The sequence below is a fragment of the Poecilia mexicana genome, unplaced genomic scaffold (genome assembly GCF_051168715.1).
Source record: "Poecilia mexicana isolate PSO_F unplaced genomic scaffold, ASM5116871v1 scaffold_9, whole genome shotgun sequence".
Lineage (NCBI taxonomy): Eukaryota > Metazoa > Chordata > Actinopteri > Cyprinodontiformes > Poeciliidae > Poecilia > Poecilia mexicana.
Window position 1 is genome coordinate 20,237,839 of NW_028263378.1, and position 18,522 is coordinate 20,256,360.

Sequence of the window (18,522 nt, forward strand, 5' to 3'; positions counted from 1 at the left end):
TACAAGGCATCGACATGCATCCTGACAGATCCAGAAAAAAAAATGAATAAGGCTAATAGGTGAAACTAGAGAAGCAGTAAAAGTTCTCAGTACTTGAAAGTCAATGTTTCCAAGTTTCTGTTGGGAAATACAATAAGACGGACATTGAAATCAAAATTCTGACTTTAAAAGATTGTAAAACAGCCCCATGTTCACTATTTAATATGCAGTGCAAATAAAGCATTGTGTTTTGCAGGTGAGAGCCATTTAAAAGCACTTATATCAAATAGTTTACACCTGTCTCATTAAAAACAGTTGTACCCGTGGCACGTTAGGGCCTCTAAATGTGAAGTTGTTCCATTACTGTTTGACTGTGTAAAATAGCTTTCGCTCAGGTTTTTACTGTTAATAGTGGTTAGCTGCAAAATCTATGAGCAAATCCTCTTGGCTTTCCAACTTCCAAGTAGAACGTGCTCATTATTATGAGCTGTCCAAAGCCTAATAACAGGATGTGCCACTTTTGATTACAATACCTGCTATGAAGCCTGTGGGATAACTGGCAATGAGTCAACTCTGTGGGGAAATCTTTGCCCACTCTTCTACGTAGAAATGTTTCGATCTGCCTCATTTGTTTGAGCATGAATGACTTGTAAAATGTCATGCTGCAGCATCTCAATCAGATTCAACAAAGCCACTCTACAGATGCATTTTCTTTCTTTTTTTTTTGACCCAGCGAGAGGCGGACCTGCTCTTGTGTTTTTTATTATACCAGGATAAAGAAAAATCTCTTTCAATGAAATACTAGCCAATAAGTTGAAACATAAATCAACAACAGCGACAAAATATTTTGGGGATCATCTAGATCACGTGTGTCAAACTCAAGGCCCACATGTGGCCCGCCATGTCATTTTATGTGGCCCCCTCAGCATTTTATAGGCCGATGATTGACTTAAAATAAGTTTTGAGCACTAGTTGACTACAAACTACATCTCCCACAATGCATTCCGATTGTTACCAGCCAACATTACCGCTTCTCGCCACTAGAGAGCAGCAGAGTCACCTTAAGCTACTTATTGATTTTCCCAGCGACTAAAACTGAGACATCGACAAGCTAACATCAAAACGTCCAAGAAAAGAAAAATAGTTTTACAAATAAGACTGTGAATGAAGATGTGTGTGAGTTGGTGTCAGGGCGGCAGGTGGCGCTAGACTTTTTTTTTGTTATCCGTTATCTTGACCGACAACATTAAAAAAAAAAAAAAAAAAAAAATCGGTCCTGTACTATTTTTATCCGTGAAATTACAATCATAGTAACATCGGCTATTTAGTCGCATTTTATGCGGTTTAGTTAATATTCACCGTGAATCCAGATCCATCACAAATTAAGCAGATAAATGTATCTACATTTTTCTCGTAGTGACAAAAACCACCCCAATAACTTTTAATAAATTAAATTAAACGACTTCACTTAAATTAGCATCACTTCACCCGCTGGGGTCTGAACGCACTTCCTCCTGGTCCCCATCTGCAGAAAAATCTGCGCTAATTCATCAGTCAGTTGGATCTGTCTGATCCAAACAGATCAACTGAACGCTGTGAGTGTTTTACCCTGCGCGGTCCGGTGTGCGCTTTTACCAGGATTTTATTTATTTATTTATTTTTTTTGCGTGGTTTCGCTTCTCCGAAACGGACATATGTTACGTCTGCAGCTCTTCCAGAACGCCGCTCTCTTGGGTAACGTGCACCCAGAAGGCTCCATTTGTTAAATCCGCTGGATGAGTTACTTCCAGCGGTTTCTAATTCTTCGCAGCGGCGGAGCCGCGTCCGCAGTGGTTGAGCAGCGGACTGCGCATGTTACAGTCTAATTAACTTTTGCACCGTCATTTATTTCCTCAAGATAAACTGCCGGCTCTTCCAATGGATTAACACATCGTTGCATTCTCTTTAGTTTTCTCTGGTCTGTAATGGAGACTTGAATTTAACGCGCCATTTCAACCAAAGGTTTGTAATGCGCTTCCTAACCAGACGCTCCAAAGCGTCCGGTCCAGAACTCTTCAACACGCCGTCAGCTCCCGGTCAGAAAGACGCATTTAGTTCAGAGTCCATGAGGATTTCAGTTGCCTCTGACACTAAATCTTTGCGTAAAGTCTATAATGTCTGCCCATGTGACTTGTTTTTATTATTTGTTTGCTTACCTTTAAACACTGATTTAAATATTGTAATTTTTAAACTGAGCAGTAATTTTACATCAAATGTAATATTTAAAACTTCGATACATAAAATCAGTTATTTAACAATATGAGGTGGTGTTTAATTTATTTTTAGCACTGTATTTTTATACATTAATACTAGGGCTGTTTTCCATTGCTACCATCTGCAACTTTAGATAGATTCCTTCTCTAACACACCTGGACCGTTGACTCATTATAAGCCTCTACAGAACTGAATGAGGGAAGTCAACCTTTTGTCTGGGGTGTGTTTTAGCAGGGATGCACTCCTGATTTGTACCATCAATGTGGCCCGTTGAGGGGGGCCAATATGCTGAAGTGGCCCTCGGTGAAATTGAGTTTGACACCCTTGATCTAGATGTTGCAAGTGTGAGACAGGTCTGTGTGTTTGTTTTGTATTGCGATGCTTTTGGCCGTAGCTCTTTCAAGTTGATTAATGTTTTTGCCGTCTCTTTCTTATTGCTGCATCATGAACGCTGAGCTTAACTGAAGCAAGCGAGGCCTGCAGAGCGTTAGATAGTGGTCTGAATTTCTTGGGGATCCTTTGAATAACTCATTAATGCATCCTTAAATTCATTTGGATCCCACTGTGGTTTGCTGGATCCCAAAAGCCTGAGAAATTGCTCTGTAACCAATAATCATCAATGACTTTGTTTCTCATCTTTTTTTTTTTTAATTTCTTTTGATTAAGGCTCCGTATGATCTGTTCCTTTCTGAAGTTTCTAAGCCAACTTCCTGTTGTCAGATTAGGTTGACTTAAGTCATTTACGGATTCTACAGATCAGGCTTAAATTAGGTGTGACAAATAAAATTGAGCCAAAAACATGATTCCTAACAATTAATCAATGATTTAACATGGAAAGTATTTAATGGTAGGTTGGATGTTATTTTTCTTTTTTTTGTTCCTCTTCATATGTTAAATCTTGATGTGATTTTTTTTATTCATTCTATTCACTGAGACAAATTTAAACAAATTAAAAATAAATAAAATGTTATTCATGTGGTTAAAGCGACACCAGTTCTCAGTGACATAATCTCATGCTTTTGTAGCAACATCACGAATGGTGGCAAAGATTGCCAGAGTCTGGGTGAAAGGTCATAGAGAGACATTACTGACCAAGGAGTCATTTCTTCATCAGTTCAGTTGCTGCACAGAAAAACCACGTAGCAACATGTTCTGTCCCCCTCCCAAGTCATAGACAAGACTTGTTTTGTTACATAATGTGCCTTTTTGATATATACCGAACGACAATGAGCTACTCATTGTGTAGCATATAGCATCAAAAAAGCTTGAGGACAAAAAACTGTCTGAATATTTTGAAGCAAGAAAGGTTTTCTTCTTTAGATTCTGTTTTTTTTTTTTTTTTTTAGGAACAGGCAGAAAACAAAATTTTAACTTCTTCAGGTAAGTGAAGTTACCTGATGAATTTCAGGTAATAACTAGGCTTCGGGTCAGACTATATGTATGCCTGTTTCAAATATGCTAATTTCTGCTGTAATCAGCGCTGCTCTTAAAAAACTCCAAAGAGTCGAGCAAACAGCAACTGTCTCAGTGTCTGAAAGACCACCCAGCAAATGACTTACGCGTACTCAACAAAAGCGCCAAAGTTTAGGAATAATGAGTTTTTCTATTTTCCCTGTGAGGGCAAATTTACCAAGAAATGGAACAGGAAGACACTTTTTCCTGTAGATACATGTGTGTGAGAGAGATATTGATAGATATACACACAGGAAGAAAGAGGGAGGAGGTGCAGTAGGCAGTAAGCCCCTGAGCAGGACATGATTGCAGTGTGTATCTTATCTGTGTCAGGTCCTCCTGAGGCTAGTGGAGCCTAGCTGAGCAGAGCACAAGCGCTTCAGTGACCAGTCAACCGTGTGAGGGTAATCTCCTCACTCCTTCACTCTCTATCTCTCTCTCCCATTCACTCTATCTTTCTCCATTTTCCCAGTAAGCCCCCCTGTGGGAGAAAGCTGAGCTGCACACACATACATGTTAGAGACTCACAGAAACAGACAAACGCATTTATCCACACACGCACACACACATGCATGGTGTCTCGCACACACACACACGTAGCCTAAAGGTGATTGCATCCAGCCAGCTCTGTATGTGGAGCCTACAGGTGAGAGCAGACATCATGGGCTAGATTACACAGGGAAGACCCTGTAGCCAGCAGAACGGAGGCGTCATCAGTCTAACTCTGCTCAAACTGTACTTTAAGAAGTTTTACAGTTTGACAACCGATAACATCTTTAAGACAGCTGATGAAGTAAGTAAATGTGCTGAGCAAATAGATACGGTTGTATTTGTTAAATTTAATTATGTCAATGTACATCTATTTACGGATTTACTGGCGCACCAGAAGCGAGGTTCAGCTCAGAACGTTTGCATGTAAATAAAACACAATTAGCTGCCTTTAAATATATGTAATTAACTAATCAAAAACGAGCGTGTTAAAGTTCTGGCCCTTGAAGCATCTCGTTCGTCTCTGCCTTTCTTTCATCCTTCACGCGCCTGTCCGCTCGGCTTTAACAACTCAGCCGTCCCAATCAATTAGCCGACATGCTGGACTTTCATTGAGATTAAGTGACTAATATCAGTGCTCGCTCACGAGAAAGACACTTTTCACGTCTGCCCAACAATCTGCTAAGTCAAACCACATGTGGTAGGCTAAGGCATAAAGCCTGCAAGGGGTCCTCTCAGCAATGAAAAACAGGTGCTCTACTTTTTGGCCATGTAATACCCCATTTAGCCTCTGGAGCAAAGGTTATCCCGCTAATAGCTGCCTTGTGGTGCACTGGGAAGAGCTACGCACATGGCCGTATTGAACATCTGGGACAGATTGTGCATACTTGCAACATATGCTTCAAGTTCAATTAAAATGAGGCCTTGGCACATTTATTAATCTTTTTCCCCTTCTCCTCGCTCTCTCTTTCGCTCCCTCTGCTCTTCGAGGTCTCTGCTATAGGTTTGCGCTATAAAAGAGGCCTCCTTTGACCCGTCCTTCATACTTACTCGTACCATCTGAAGCCGTGGCTCGCGTTCAGCGCAAAAGATAAGTTTGCCCAGCTCTGGAGCTGTTATTTGTTCTGCACTTAACCAGGTTGGAGGTTGAGCAAAGAGAAGTGAGAGAATGTGTCAAAAGGAAAAATGAAAAGCAGCCGAGGAAGGTGAGTAAAGGAAGAGTCAGAGGAGAGCAGAGATGTATGCATAGGAAAAAAAAAAGTAAAATGTCCCCCTTTCAACCTCTCTACAGCTTCAGTGAAATGCTAACAGTGAAGGGAAAAGATGGATCAAAATGTATGAAGCCAGAGTTGGTAAATTGTGGCTTTTGTGGCAGCTGTGCTATCCGGCACCCCCAGCCCTCTGTGAACAGAGAGCAGGACTTTTTTTTTTTTTTTTTTTTTATTTAGAATAATCAGTTTGGGACCAAATCTGACTGCAGCCACACAAGCTGCCTTTGCACCTCATTTCAATATAAAAGTGGGAAAAAAAACCCCAACATTTTTTTCATATAATCTGTAGCTTTCCAAATGCCTGTATTTTTTTCATTTCTAACCCTGAGAGGAGGGAGAAAATGCAATGAAGGAGGACAGATGTAAAGAAATGGTAAAAAAAAAAATGAAAAGGGTTCAAGGTTGTCTGGTTCATATCTTCTGTTTGTAGCTTCACTCGCTCCCCCTCCCGCACATCACAGCCTCTGAACTTCACAATCATGAAACTTTTCTTGTGCATCACCGTGGGAGAGGATGTAATTCTCACATATCTTTGTATGCTCATCACCAAACTGGCAGCTCGGCTGACTAACTAGTGGAATGACTGTTTGACCATCTGCACTGCATTTTTTACTCTTTTCTTCAGTGCTTGTGTTGGAAAAAAAACAAAAAAAACACAGAGTCTTAGTAAAGTCTGTTTGCAGATTTACTGCTAAACGGTGGGATTAATTACACTATGCATGCTATTATGGAAGAATAAACTCAAAAAAGATTTCCAAAACAAATAATGTAAATTATTATATTGCACTTTACTTGCTAACCAGTAAAGTGCACTATGTTCTATGCCCTGCATCACACACATCTCTATAGGCAGCCATATTGGTGGTGGCAGAATAATGCTGCGGGAATCATCATCAGACAATCATCAGCCGCCGTAGGATGATGGCAAGGAGACTTTTCAACATCGAAGCACAATTACAATTTTGGAGCACTTTGTGTTTCTACACCACATCAAACCCCATTAAACTGCACTGAAGCATGTTGCTGTAAAGTGACAAATGTGGAAAAAGTTCGAGGCACAAGCATTCTTTTGCAGAACCGTGTATCGTGTTTTCAAAATTAGAAAAATAATTAAGCGAGAGTTGGATCTTAGTAAACTCTTTGATGCTTCTTTCATAGTCTGATGGGGTAAATCTTATTGTAGTATCAGAAGAAAACAATTGTTTAAAATCCAATGAACAGAAATTCAAACACAAAAAACACGAGTACAACAGATTTCTTTGGGGGGGAGGCTGGATACAACTCCCAAGTGGAGCATTTTTCAGGTCCTATCCAGTGGCATTTGTTTCAGTAGCTGCTCCTACAGTGTAACGAGCGGAGGCCGTAAAGCAGCCACCTGTTGTTACCTGATATTGTCTGGACAAGGACAGATGCTGTTTTACTGCAACATAAAGGCACAGAGAACGGACCTAAAAAGCTAACTAAGCACTTTAAATAGGTGCGTGTTCCCAGAAAGAAGGTTGTGAAGCTTAATGTTTTTAAATGCAAATTTAACACAGAAATGCAGGAAGGGAAAATCTAAGGAGAGCGCACCAACCACTTCAGGAGACCAAAATAAAACAAACTACAAAGTGGAAAGGTGAGGAATGAGACATGCATTTACCCAAAGAGAAAACTTAGAAAAGGTTAAAAGGTTGTACAATCTGTGAACATGTGTTTGTGCCTCAGGCGGTGAGAATAACTGAACAGGAGGAGGAGACGGGAGGGGATGAAGCAGTCATTTTGTTAGTCTGTATGTGTTTCTGGTCTGTGAAGCAGTGTCAACCTCTCCTGAGGCGATCTGTGTGTGTGTGTGTGTGTGTGTGTGTGTGTGTGTGTGTGTGTGTGTGTGTGTGTGTGTGTGGGTGCTTCCCAGACATGAGAAATAATTACCTTGTCATCTTTGTCAAAATCCTCATCCTCATCTTCCAGCAGGTCCTCCACAGCTTGCTGACAGATGCAGTGGAATGAGAAAAACGAGGACAAAGAGGCATTAAAAACATTAGATAAATATCAGATAAACACAATCTCAATGGCCAAAGAGGGACATTAAAGCTGATTGGTTATGCTTACGTCTGCCTAGAATTTGTTAATGAGTATGGAGAGCCTGCAGATAGCTCAACTACTGGATTTATGGGTGCTAAAAAGTCATCAGTCTTCAGAAGTAGAAATTTAATTTTAGAACCATTGTGTTGTTCAAACATGTCACTTCTGGAAGTGCAAGCGAATGCTCTGACTTTGAATTTCAAAGGACAGAAGATTAAAGTCTATTCAACTACATAAATTACATTGCAAAAATAAAATAAAATTCAGATGACACAACATTCTTGCTGGGAGGGGACAAAAAAAAAGTGTCTGCTGAACTCCTTAACCTTTTGCGTTGGTCCGCAAACTCCACCTCTACTTTCAGTACGTCGACCTACTTCACTGCTTTCATGTTCTTGCAAAAAAGATGCTCTGCGAGAGAAAAAAAGAGGGAAACGAGTCCTGAGCCCAGAGAGAAAGTCACAAAGAACGGCAACTATTTGCTTCAGTGAAGCACGACCGATAAAACCGGAGCCGGTGTCGCTCTGAAGCCCCAAGACACCACGAGACACTCTGTACAACAAGAAGAAAAATTACTCGCCTTAAAACACAATCACATTTGCACACTTTCAGAACAGCAACCGCTGTGTAGCACAACACAGCTGCTTAATAATAAAAAGTTATTAAGCAGCAGAAGTTTTACGTTCACATCAAGAGGCATTCAAATGAACAAAATTCTGACTTTAATATCTATACTAGAGTTTGGATATGCAAAACATAACAACAGACGTATCAATAAAATGTTTGGTGAAGAAAAGCACGTCATTTTTAGCTTGACTGACTCGTGACTTGTGCTTAGAAGCTAAAAAAAAAATCCTGTTTCTTTGTGATCTGTGAACAGCCAGGTTTCTGAAGCTACAACATCCTTTGACGAGAAAGTTGTTGCTGATGAAAACAAAATCCTGAAAGCCGGCTATTTTCAATACCAATAAGAACAGTAAAAATAAAAAAAAAGGCCTAATTTTTTACTTTGCGTTTTTAGCAAAGTTATGTTGGCTATTCAATAAAGCTAACACAACGGCTATACTTTGGAGGCTGCACGTCATTTCGCTCCAGTTATTTTTCTAGTTTTGTTCATTTCGCACCTGATTTTTCCAGAAACAAAACGGAGAGGTCTGCCACAGGATGTAGATTCATACTCCGCCCTGGGGCATTTTGACAATTAGTGTTCAATGACACAGACGAGGCCTACTTGTCTTTGTGGGCATTCCTAATTTCAGCGTCTGAAAAGCATGGGTCATTGCTGAACCTTATTCACCCTCTTTCTGTCAGTCAAACATCGCAGTTACGAGGCCACACTCTTGCTTCAAATGTACATCAGCAAACACTGATATTATGAGTCAAACACAGTGGTCAACCCCAGAATGTATCTGCTCTCTGCCAAGCGTTGTGTTACGGAGTCCCAAACTCCCTGTTAACTTTCATCAGGCCCCGACTTCACCACAACCCTTCCCACCTCCAGATACAGCACAAACTACTTTGGAGTCATCCAAAAAGCATTACTTAACAAGACAATGGCCTTTGTCCTTTTTGTTTTTCACTGGAATACGGGGGGAAACTGTGCAGCGGCTGACATAAGCCTCTTATGTAAATGCAGCTTCCCACACAAACAAAGAGGAGTTCAGAACAGCAGAGTTGAAAGGGTAGAATCAATAGCGTGAGTGTTTGTGAGTGTGTTCTATCAATAGCTCTGAATCACTTGGGTAAAGAGTTGTGCATGTATGAACAAAACTCCACATTTTTCACTGACAAGAGGAGGAAGTGGTTACTCCGGCTGTGAACTCCATCATCCTCCAGACAAATAAGCACAAACTGTTCACATTTGAGTCTCTTTATTGACACAGAATACACCCGAGCACCACATTATCCCAACACCAGAAAGAGAAATTCTTGCACTCGGCAAAGACGAAAGATGTTTACACAAGTCTGTAAAATGAAAGCCTCGTGGCATTTCCAAACAAATGAACTATAACTGTTTAAAAAGACATCACAATTCCCCTCGAATCTATTCACGCATGCCAGCACGGCGGCATTATAGAGTCCTCCACACAGAGGGTTTTACCAGGGCACGCCTGGCACATGTTCCGAACTTTAAACAAAGGAATAAGCGTGAGCTAGCTGGAGAAGCATGACCTACAGAGACAGGGAGAATGATAGAGTCGTTTGTCTCCCTCTGCTCTCTGCTCCGCTCGCTCCCTTCTATTGCCTCTGGTTACAGATAGAAGTCATGTTTCCTGCAATGAGACACAGTGTAAAATTAATAAATAAAGCGACACGGAGCATGTCATCTGCCCTGAAGATTGCCACGGCTAAACGCGCGCACTGGAGTTTCAGTGAGGGAGGATATAAATTACCACCGCTGATGAATTTCAAATATCTTTTATTCATTCTTTGAATTCCTCTCTTCTTGTCTGCTTCCTTTCGTCTTTTTAAGATCTATTTGGTGTTTTTTTTTTTTTTATTCGCCTGCTTATCCCTCCATTATAATGTTGTTTGAATAACTATCATTACGCTGCGCTGGCATCCAAAAGCCTCACTGTCGACGGGATCGCGTTGCCCCGCAGAGCTGCTCCAGTCAGTTCAACATATACCAAGCCGAAGATTACCATATTCAGACCAATAGAAATAATACAAGGATGATGCCGGGTATTACACTGTGCCCCATAAACACATAGATTAGAGGCTGATAATGTAAGTGAATACAGTGACATTGAGAATTTTAATGGCTCTGAATGTGTAAATGTATCTATTTGGCCCAGGTTTAGAGCCAAGAAGCTGGGTTGGAGTAGAAGCCATGCAGCATGACAAGGATTGTTTTCAATCATTGCATCTCCTATTACGTCTGCTCACTGGAAATAAATATGTGCCTCTAATACCTCTAATGCATGTGTGTTTGTATGTGCATAATCTTAGTTATAGTAGAAAGAAAAATCGAAGACACACCACAGCAAAACCTTCTGTACATATAAGCATTAACTGTAAATTACAAGATTTGGTTGTGAATAAGCAGTGCAAAAAAATATATATATATTTTCAGCAGCTGCCTTTTAGGTACCTTCTTGCATGCCATCAACAGTGCAACAGCACCCCTAGTGTGTTTTTATGGACAGAGACGATGGGCTCAAGGTTGCAGAGGGCTATCGCTGTCCTTTTGTGACTGGAGAACACATGACTCAACAGTGCTCACTGTATGTCGACGTTTTTCACACACTGGAGCTTAGCAACAATAAAGTTCAGTGTGTTTTAATAAGACAATGATGAAAAATGATAAAAGCTTTAAAAATTGTGTGGCATGCATTCATAATCAGCCCCACACCGTCGATACTTTACAGAACCACCCTTCTCTGTAATCACAGCTGCAGTTCTTTCAGAGTATGTCTATATCAACTTCTCACATCTTGGAATTTTCTTTTTACCTTTTCTTCTTTGCAAAATAGCTTGAGAGGTCATACTGCCTGGGGACAGTTTGTGAATATTAGGTTTCAAGTCTTTGCACATATTCTCAGTCTAATTTAGGTTAGGACTTTGACACATGCATATGGTTTGGTTTAACCAATCCTCTGGCTGTATGTTCAGTATAACTGCTCTGCTGACCAGTGCACCTCCATCCCATTCCTAATTAGTTTTTTTTTTTTGCAACAGGATTTTTTCCTAGGATTGTCTGAAATTTCAGCCCATACATCTTCCCCTCCACTTTGACCTGATTCATTGCTGAAGAGATGCTTTCTTGCCATCCTCATGATGGATTGAACAGTACATCATGGCATGTTCAATGCTTGTGAAGTCACTTTATTAGCTAACCCTGCTTTCAGATCCTCCTTTGCACTGTCTGCTGTGCTCCATAATCTTCGTAAAGCTATTTCTTCACTAAACTTCTGTAACCAACCTTTGATGCCCGTCAGAACATCTGTACTCATTCAGGAAATACACAACACACACAAGTTGACACTGTTTACTCATCCAGTAATAACAACTATTGACAACAAGCAAACTAGATTTTATTGGGAGGTATCAGAGTAAAGGTGGCTGAACAAAACTGCACGACGCACTTTTCAGATCTGTATGTGTAGAAACATTAAATCCCAATAAAATACATTGAAATTTGTTGTGCTACATGACAGAGGGGGGGTATGGGTATTTTTGCAGGTCACCGCTCATCTAAATAATACTAGCCACATTTTTTTTTTCATGTCGTAGCCCTGTGTGGACTTACACATAAGTTAAAAGACACTCGGTGAAGAAAAACAACTGCGATTTCAGTAAATCAATTTCCTTGAATCTAAACTGAGCATAACCTGTTTGGATCAATGAACCAAGTGCTTACAGCAGCTCAGGAAAAGGGAAAGTAAAATTGTACAACCTGAACTAGTAGCAACATCAGCTCAGGAACACCTCCGAGCACGCATCTCGTTCTCCTCCCCGGCCAGACGGAGTTCCACTCCTTCCCCTCCTCACCTTCTCAATGACAGCCGCAGGGGGAATTGACGCGGAGGCAGACATCCAGGTGAACACGAAGATATACTTTTTCCCTTCTTTTTTTTTTTTTTCTCCCATTCCTATATCCCTCCTTCCTTCCGTCCTCCTGCTGTTTTTCCTCTTTGATATGTAGGGGGGTTTTAACCTCTCCAGCTGCTGAGGCTTGGCGTGGTGGCTGGCTGGGGGATCTCAAGGCCCTGCTTGGTATGCACTGTCCATGAGTGTGTGTGTGTGTGTATGCGTGCGTGCACGTGTGCATTGCCTACACTACAGTTTCTGCAGACTAGCGGAGGGCTGTGCGTCTGATAAGACTGAGCCAGGCCGACTCACATGGGGGGGGGCTTCACAAGCTGTCAGAGCCATGGCCCTCAGAGGGGGGCCCTTCCTTCTGCACTCCCCGAGCCAGGGCTCACCCAGTGGGGGGGCTAGATAGGGTTGAGGCTGTGGTGCTACTGGAGCTGCAGGCTGGTGGTAGGGGGTAATAAGGGTAGCTATATATTCAGAAATGGAAAACCACATTGGCAAAGATATGAGTTTCTGTAAATGAATATGTTATTGCTATATTGTTAGCGCTTGTTTCAAATATTTCATAGATTAAGCAGCCAACTATTAAAGAAAGATGACATTACAACTAGAAATGCACTGAGAAACCAACGACCTGCTGCTCAGAAAGTAAAACAATCGACCTTTTTCAGAATAGTGATTGCACGCTATCAATTTGCAATTAGTTAAGTTAGTTACTTTTTAGTAGTAAAAAACTTCTTCTTTATTACAGGAAGTGGATTCTTGGCTGGGAAGCCAGAGATATCTTGAGAAACTCGCATAAAAGGGAAACTGAAAATCACTATGACGTTTTGAGGCACATCAGCAGTTCATTCAGGCTGTAAGGGAGAGTGAGAATCATTGCAGATGACAGAAATACACCAAAGTTGCTCTGTTTCATTGTTTGGAGCTTTAAACCTCTGTTTATCTTACATCCTGGGTTTAGAAACGGAGGCAGCCTTTTGCAAGCCTCACCGGTCAGGGAGCGATCTACAATATCTAGAATTCAGCGGACTCAGAGACACTGCTGTAATAAATACTAGAGTATTTCCACCCAGATTATCTGTGGAAATTGCTAAGACAAGCTGCTAAAGACGGCTGTATATATCAGCCATGCCTTTAGCCATGTTACCTTTTGACAGAGTAAAATCCTATTTTACAACAAGTGCTTTCTCACACACGGGACATTGCTTCTACTCTCTATATAAATAATTAAGTTCTGCTCTTGGAGGAAAAGCTGTGAAAACACTATTGTCGATGCTGTTCTTCTCTCTTCCCATATTATAATTACTAAAGGAAAATCAAAACAGGCAGGTCAAAATGTACTTGATTCCTATATTGATGCTCATCTAGCAATCTTTTTGTGGACAACTTTAAAGTCTTAAACTTTATCATTTGCCCAAAGGGGTTAAAAGAGGTGGCCTTATTTGATTTTCAGTTCGTCCCCCCCGCACCCGACTTCACGCGTCTATAAACTTCAGCTCAAGATTTAAACCGAGACGCTCACAAGCAGCAACAGAGGATGTGCCACACAGACAAAACAACAACAAGCACTTAGGCATAGACCCTGAACTGTTGACGTTGTTTGCAAAGAGCACAGATACTTCCAAAGGTTCAGTGTGATGAAGAGAGTTAGACAAACGGGGGAGGGGAGAAGGCAACATGATGAAAAGGCAGACAGGGAGGATTCTGCATTGGCGTCCCTGATGCTCCCGTCCCGCTTCAAACTCTGCCCGTTGCCTGTCTTTCTGCCTGCCAGCCTGCCATCCTATCTGCCAGTTTAGCAGAGACGGAGAGGCAGCGAGAGGAGCAGAGATGAGCGGTGCTGATGCCGGGGCGGCACGGGGGAAATCAGCGGGGCACAGGCGCTCCCAGTTAAAAGTGACATGACCTTTTGATTTTGTCACCTGTCACCAACTGCCATGTCTGACTCCACACGGAGGAGTGCCTGCCATCCACCACTGCTTCCTTCGCTGCCTCTGTCTCGTGTCTCTCTCTCTCTCTCTCTCTCTCTCTCTCTCTCAGAAAAAGCTTCTCTGTCTTTTTCCGTCTCCTGCTCCCACTCCATCTCCTCTTCTCATTCTCCTTGTCTTTCCAGAGTTGTGTTCTTATGGGGAAAAGTGAGGGTGTGACTTCTTAGAGGAGAGATGTGGTATAATAGGCAGGAGTTTCCTTCTTCTTCCAGTTTTCCTGATATTTACTCTCCTCTACCTGTGTTTCTGCATCCCCCTTAATGAGGGCAGATGTCAAGGCTCAGGATGTTCAGAGGCACAGGGAAGCTGTTTGAGATGCAAAATCGTGAGGAAAATAGAAGATACAAAAACTGCAGTGAAGTATCGGCCTGGAAATTTAAACGGTTAAATAAAATTGGATATCACGCCCATCTCAGAAAAAACATGATCATCATATTATTTTAACACATTATGTGCAGTTGCGTGGATGACGTTGCACGATCCAAAATCAACATGAAATAACAATAACTACTGGAATTCAATTACTTAAAAATCCTTTTTAAACAATTGTGCTTCTCTGTTATAATCAAACAAATGTACTTTTCTACAAAATAGCACTTACATGTAAATACTTAGGATGTGGAGTGGATTGAAAGTAGTTAGCTTTCTCTCCACCGAAGGCACGTTTCTAAGTGTGAAGTATCTCCGGGCCATTAAGGTCTCCTCTTCCGTAATGGGCTGGCAGATCCATTGGGTGAATCAATGTAATGGTCTGAAGCATGGGATAAAGAGGATGGCCCTCCAGTGTGACGAGGCCTAATTGCCCGTCATCCTGTGGCGGAAAGAGACATCACCATGTTCCATATGTACCCTCTGCAACAGCCTGCCCTCAAACTAACACCTTTACAACATCTGGTAAGGGCCTTTCTGGGCCAAGAGAACAGAGAGGAGGGATATGTGTTGGGAAGCGTCCCCGCGGTGCCTGTCGCTCTTCGGAAAGATTACTACAAAACCCTGCCAGTAAATATGCATTCATAACCCTTGACCTCTGTAACATTAAGTGATGTTATAACCACAAACTTCTATGGACTTTATGCGATAGATCAACAGAGTAGCGCATGACTGAGAGGCTTTGGGGGGAAATTCTCACGTCATATGATTTCTACCAAAGTTAGCTGCTTTCAGAACTCACCTAATATATAAAGAGACATCAGCTCAGTCTTAATCCAGCTGCTTTGTGATGACCTCAGAGGTTCGGTTGACGACATGAAGTGAACAAAAACCAAGATGACCAGGATGACACGCAACGCAGAGCAGGGATAAAGTTGTTACGGCACTCGAAGCAGGGCTAACTCAAAATACAAAAGTCTGATCATCTCACTGTTCAATCCATCACCTGAAAGTAGACAGGCATGCCACAACTCCAAAACCTACTAAGCTGCTCACCTAAAAAGGTCATTTACCCTGAAACCACCAAAACAGAGCGTGGTGATGACAGTATCACGCTGTGGGGATACTGAAGTTAAACCAAGTACGAGGCATTCTAGCAAAGAAAAATGTGGAAAAGCCTTGATCAAAGCCAGTGGAGACGAAGTCTAAAAGACTCAAAGCTGGATGAAAACAGGATGAATACTGAAAAAGAGCCACAATTTTTAATTACTTATGACAAGACTTTGAAAACCACATATCCTTTCTCTTCACAAGTATGCCCTACTTTGTTTTGTTCTGAGATAGGACGGCACAATATATTGTAAGTTTAACATTTTCAAGAAAAAAAAAATGGAACAATAAAAATATTACAATTACGGTAAGTACTTGGGCTGCAATACTCATTAGCTAATTATATAAATGCATTTTCACTATCTAGGGTATCTGGCTCCAACACACCCAAAGCTGCGTTGCATCAAAGCTGTACACTAAGGTTACAAATATGACTTCTGAGTAAAATATGTTGGCTTTATTGTTGTATCAAGACAAAATATAGGAAGTTCAGTCTTGTAACGTTCCCCTCCTTCCAGAAATCTGCCAATGCCGTAGTGGATTACATCCATTGGCTACACAATGTAACATTTTAATCTCCAAATGACAGCGGGAATACATGCATGCCATTAAAATTCAAGTCCACCTCCCAGAAGAAGGGACACGTCACGAATGTTGACAAGTTTACTGATAATCCATCATCAGGTTTGGAATGACAAAATGGAAGCTTATTTTACATAGATTTGAAAGCACACACACAATCCTCTTGTTTGTTTCATAGAGCATGGTCCACTATCACACACAGGTCAGCTAACGGTGTTAAAGAATCAGCATCTTCGGGTCAGAGTGCTACAAGATAAGAGAAGAGGTCGGAGACCTCACTGGTGCAGTGCCTCCTTTAATCGCTGTTTTAAGGACGTTCTGACTGCTAAGCAGGTTCTGGTCAAGGTTGGGGCTAGGGTAAGAGGTGCTGATCTGGGATCTGTTTACAAAGCAGCATGTAGCCACACAACAGTCAGTGACCCTGAATTATGAATTGCTACATGTTGAGAACACTTTGTTTTCTTGCAGCAGACAGGCCGATGGACTTGTTGCTGCAGTGTAGGAAAAGAGAAAGGTTCTGCACGTCGGACCTTTCAGGTGAAAAATGGCCAATTCTTCGAGAAGTCTTGACTCGAGTGTACGTATGTTTGTTTTCAGTTTTCTCTCCTTTTTCCTTGACTTTCTCTCTCTTTGCCCTTTTGCCTGAGAGTGAGCTCAGCAGAGATTCCTTTGGCATTACCCTCACCCCAGACTGCTGGAAAACCGAAGTGCACCGGATACTGACCCTTGCTCAGCTTTGCACAATGCTTTAATTTAGTGTGTTGTTAAAGGTAATTAGAAGGCCTTATTCTCCTTTTTCCTAGTTTGTTCTGGTCGGTTCTCTGCCAAGAGCAGGAGGAAAGCAGTGAGTCCACCACCACTTTAGCTTAATAAAGACTCGGAAGAGGGAAACCAGGAAAAGGAAGCAAAGAACCACAGATATTTTATGCTCTAAGTGGGATCAATCCTCCACCATATGTTCTGCTCTCCAAAAACTGGAAGAGGGAAACCAAACAGGGACATGACTGAGATGATACTTTGCATATAAAGTGTGAGTTCAACACGAATTTAGGAATGAACTCAATAAACTCTACTTTTACAGTATGTTCAAGTCTTGGCAGACAAGAAACTGAGCTAAGAGAAAATAATCTTCACGCATTTCCTTTTTATGCGTCTGTCTTGTTCTGGTAATATGAGGTAAAACATCATTGGTGGGTCTGTTTGCCTAGCAGTGTCAGGTCAAATCGCATCTACAAAAGTGGGAAAACTAGATATCCCTCTTGTTGCATAATTAATGCTGTAGACTTAATGGCAACAAAATGGACAGGTCACAACAAGTGTAAGGACGCAAAGACGGCAGACGGAGCCACAGAAACGACATCAACAGTGAAACAAAACAAAATGCAAGTTACAGAGAAAGAAAATGAAATGAAAGAAAAAGATATGAGCTAAATGTATGAACTGCACCAAAATTCAAGTGTATACTCAGGTAGCAAATGTAATTCACATTTCACATCAATCTGGTGTGTACGTATCACTGTGTCTTTTATGTCTACGTGTGTGTGTGGGTGTCTGCACATGCTTTTAGGCACATGTGCAAATAAATAGAATTGGGAATTTCTTTCTTTATGAAGGTGTGAGAGAGACATGAGCAAGCCCCCCATCAGCCCTCATTGATACCTCCAACACCCCCACATCCAGGCACCAAAACACAGAGGAGCAGTGAGAGCCATGCAAAACCAAACCTTCATGTATTTCGATAATCAGAGAGTAGACACAAATGTGCATCCGCTTTTACCTAGGACACATAAAGCATTTTTGTTGTATTTGGTTTTGGATAACAATACAATTCATTGTTATCCAACACATATGAAGCACACGTGTCAAAGCATCTGTAGAGTTTTTTGCAATTAGATGTAATCAACACTTTTCTTGGAGCTACATTATTATTTCTGAATAAAAGGAAATAAACAAAAGTACTTCAGTCAGCAAAAAAAAAAAAAAGGACCACAGTAAACAATATTTGCGAGAATTGTATAACAGATTAACCTAAACGTTCACAGAGAGCACATACAGCATAATTCAATGTTAGGGCGTTCTCACTTTTCCAAAGTAGTTTTACTCCAACTCTGTCTCCAAGCTTCTCGACCCTCCCTTCGCCGCAAAAAGTCTGCATCGACACTCCAGCGCCAACGTAGCCTATATGTACGTTTAAGCAATTTCCGGACCCCGCCACACAACAGCGTTTATCTGACTCACTACTCATACAAGAGATTAAACAGAAGGGGAGTCAGTTATGAATTTTTCGCAGCACAAGAAAGTACAACCTTGATGGCTTGAGTTAGAGGGAGGGACAGAGAGTCCTCTGAATCTCCAACAATCTGAATGTGTTGACAATAAAGTTTCAAAGTAAAATATAACCACAAATCTTCAGGATAACCACA

The 18,522-nt window shown here is 41.4% G+C and overlaps 1 protein-coding gene across 1 annotated transcript in view; it reads right to left on the minus strand.

Annotated features, from left to right (window-relative positions):
- Positions 1-18,522, minus strand: part of LOC106926926 (multiple C2 and transmembrane domain-containing protein 1-like) — a 148,093-nt gene that overhangs the window by 28,939 nt on the left and 100,632 nt on the right. Inside the window, exon 17 of the mRNA XM_088008955.1 lies at positions 7,356-7,412. Within this exon, the coding sequence (XP_087865081.1) occupies positions 7,356-7,412 (57 nt within the window). The remainder of the gene's footprint in view (positions 1-7,355; positions 7,413-18,522) is intronic.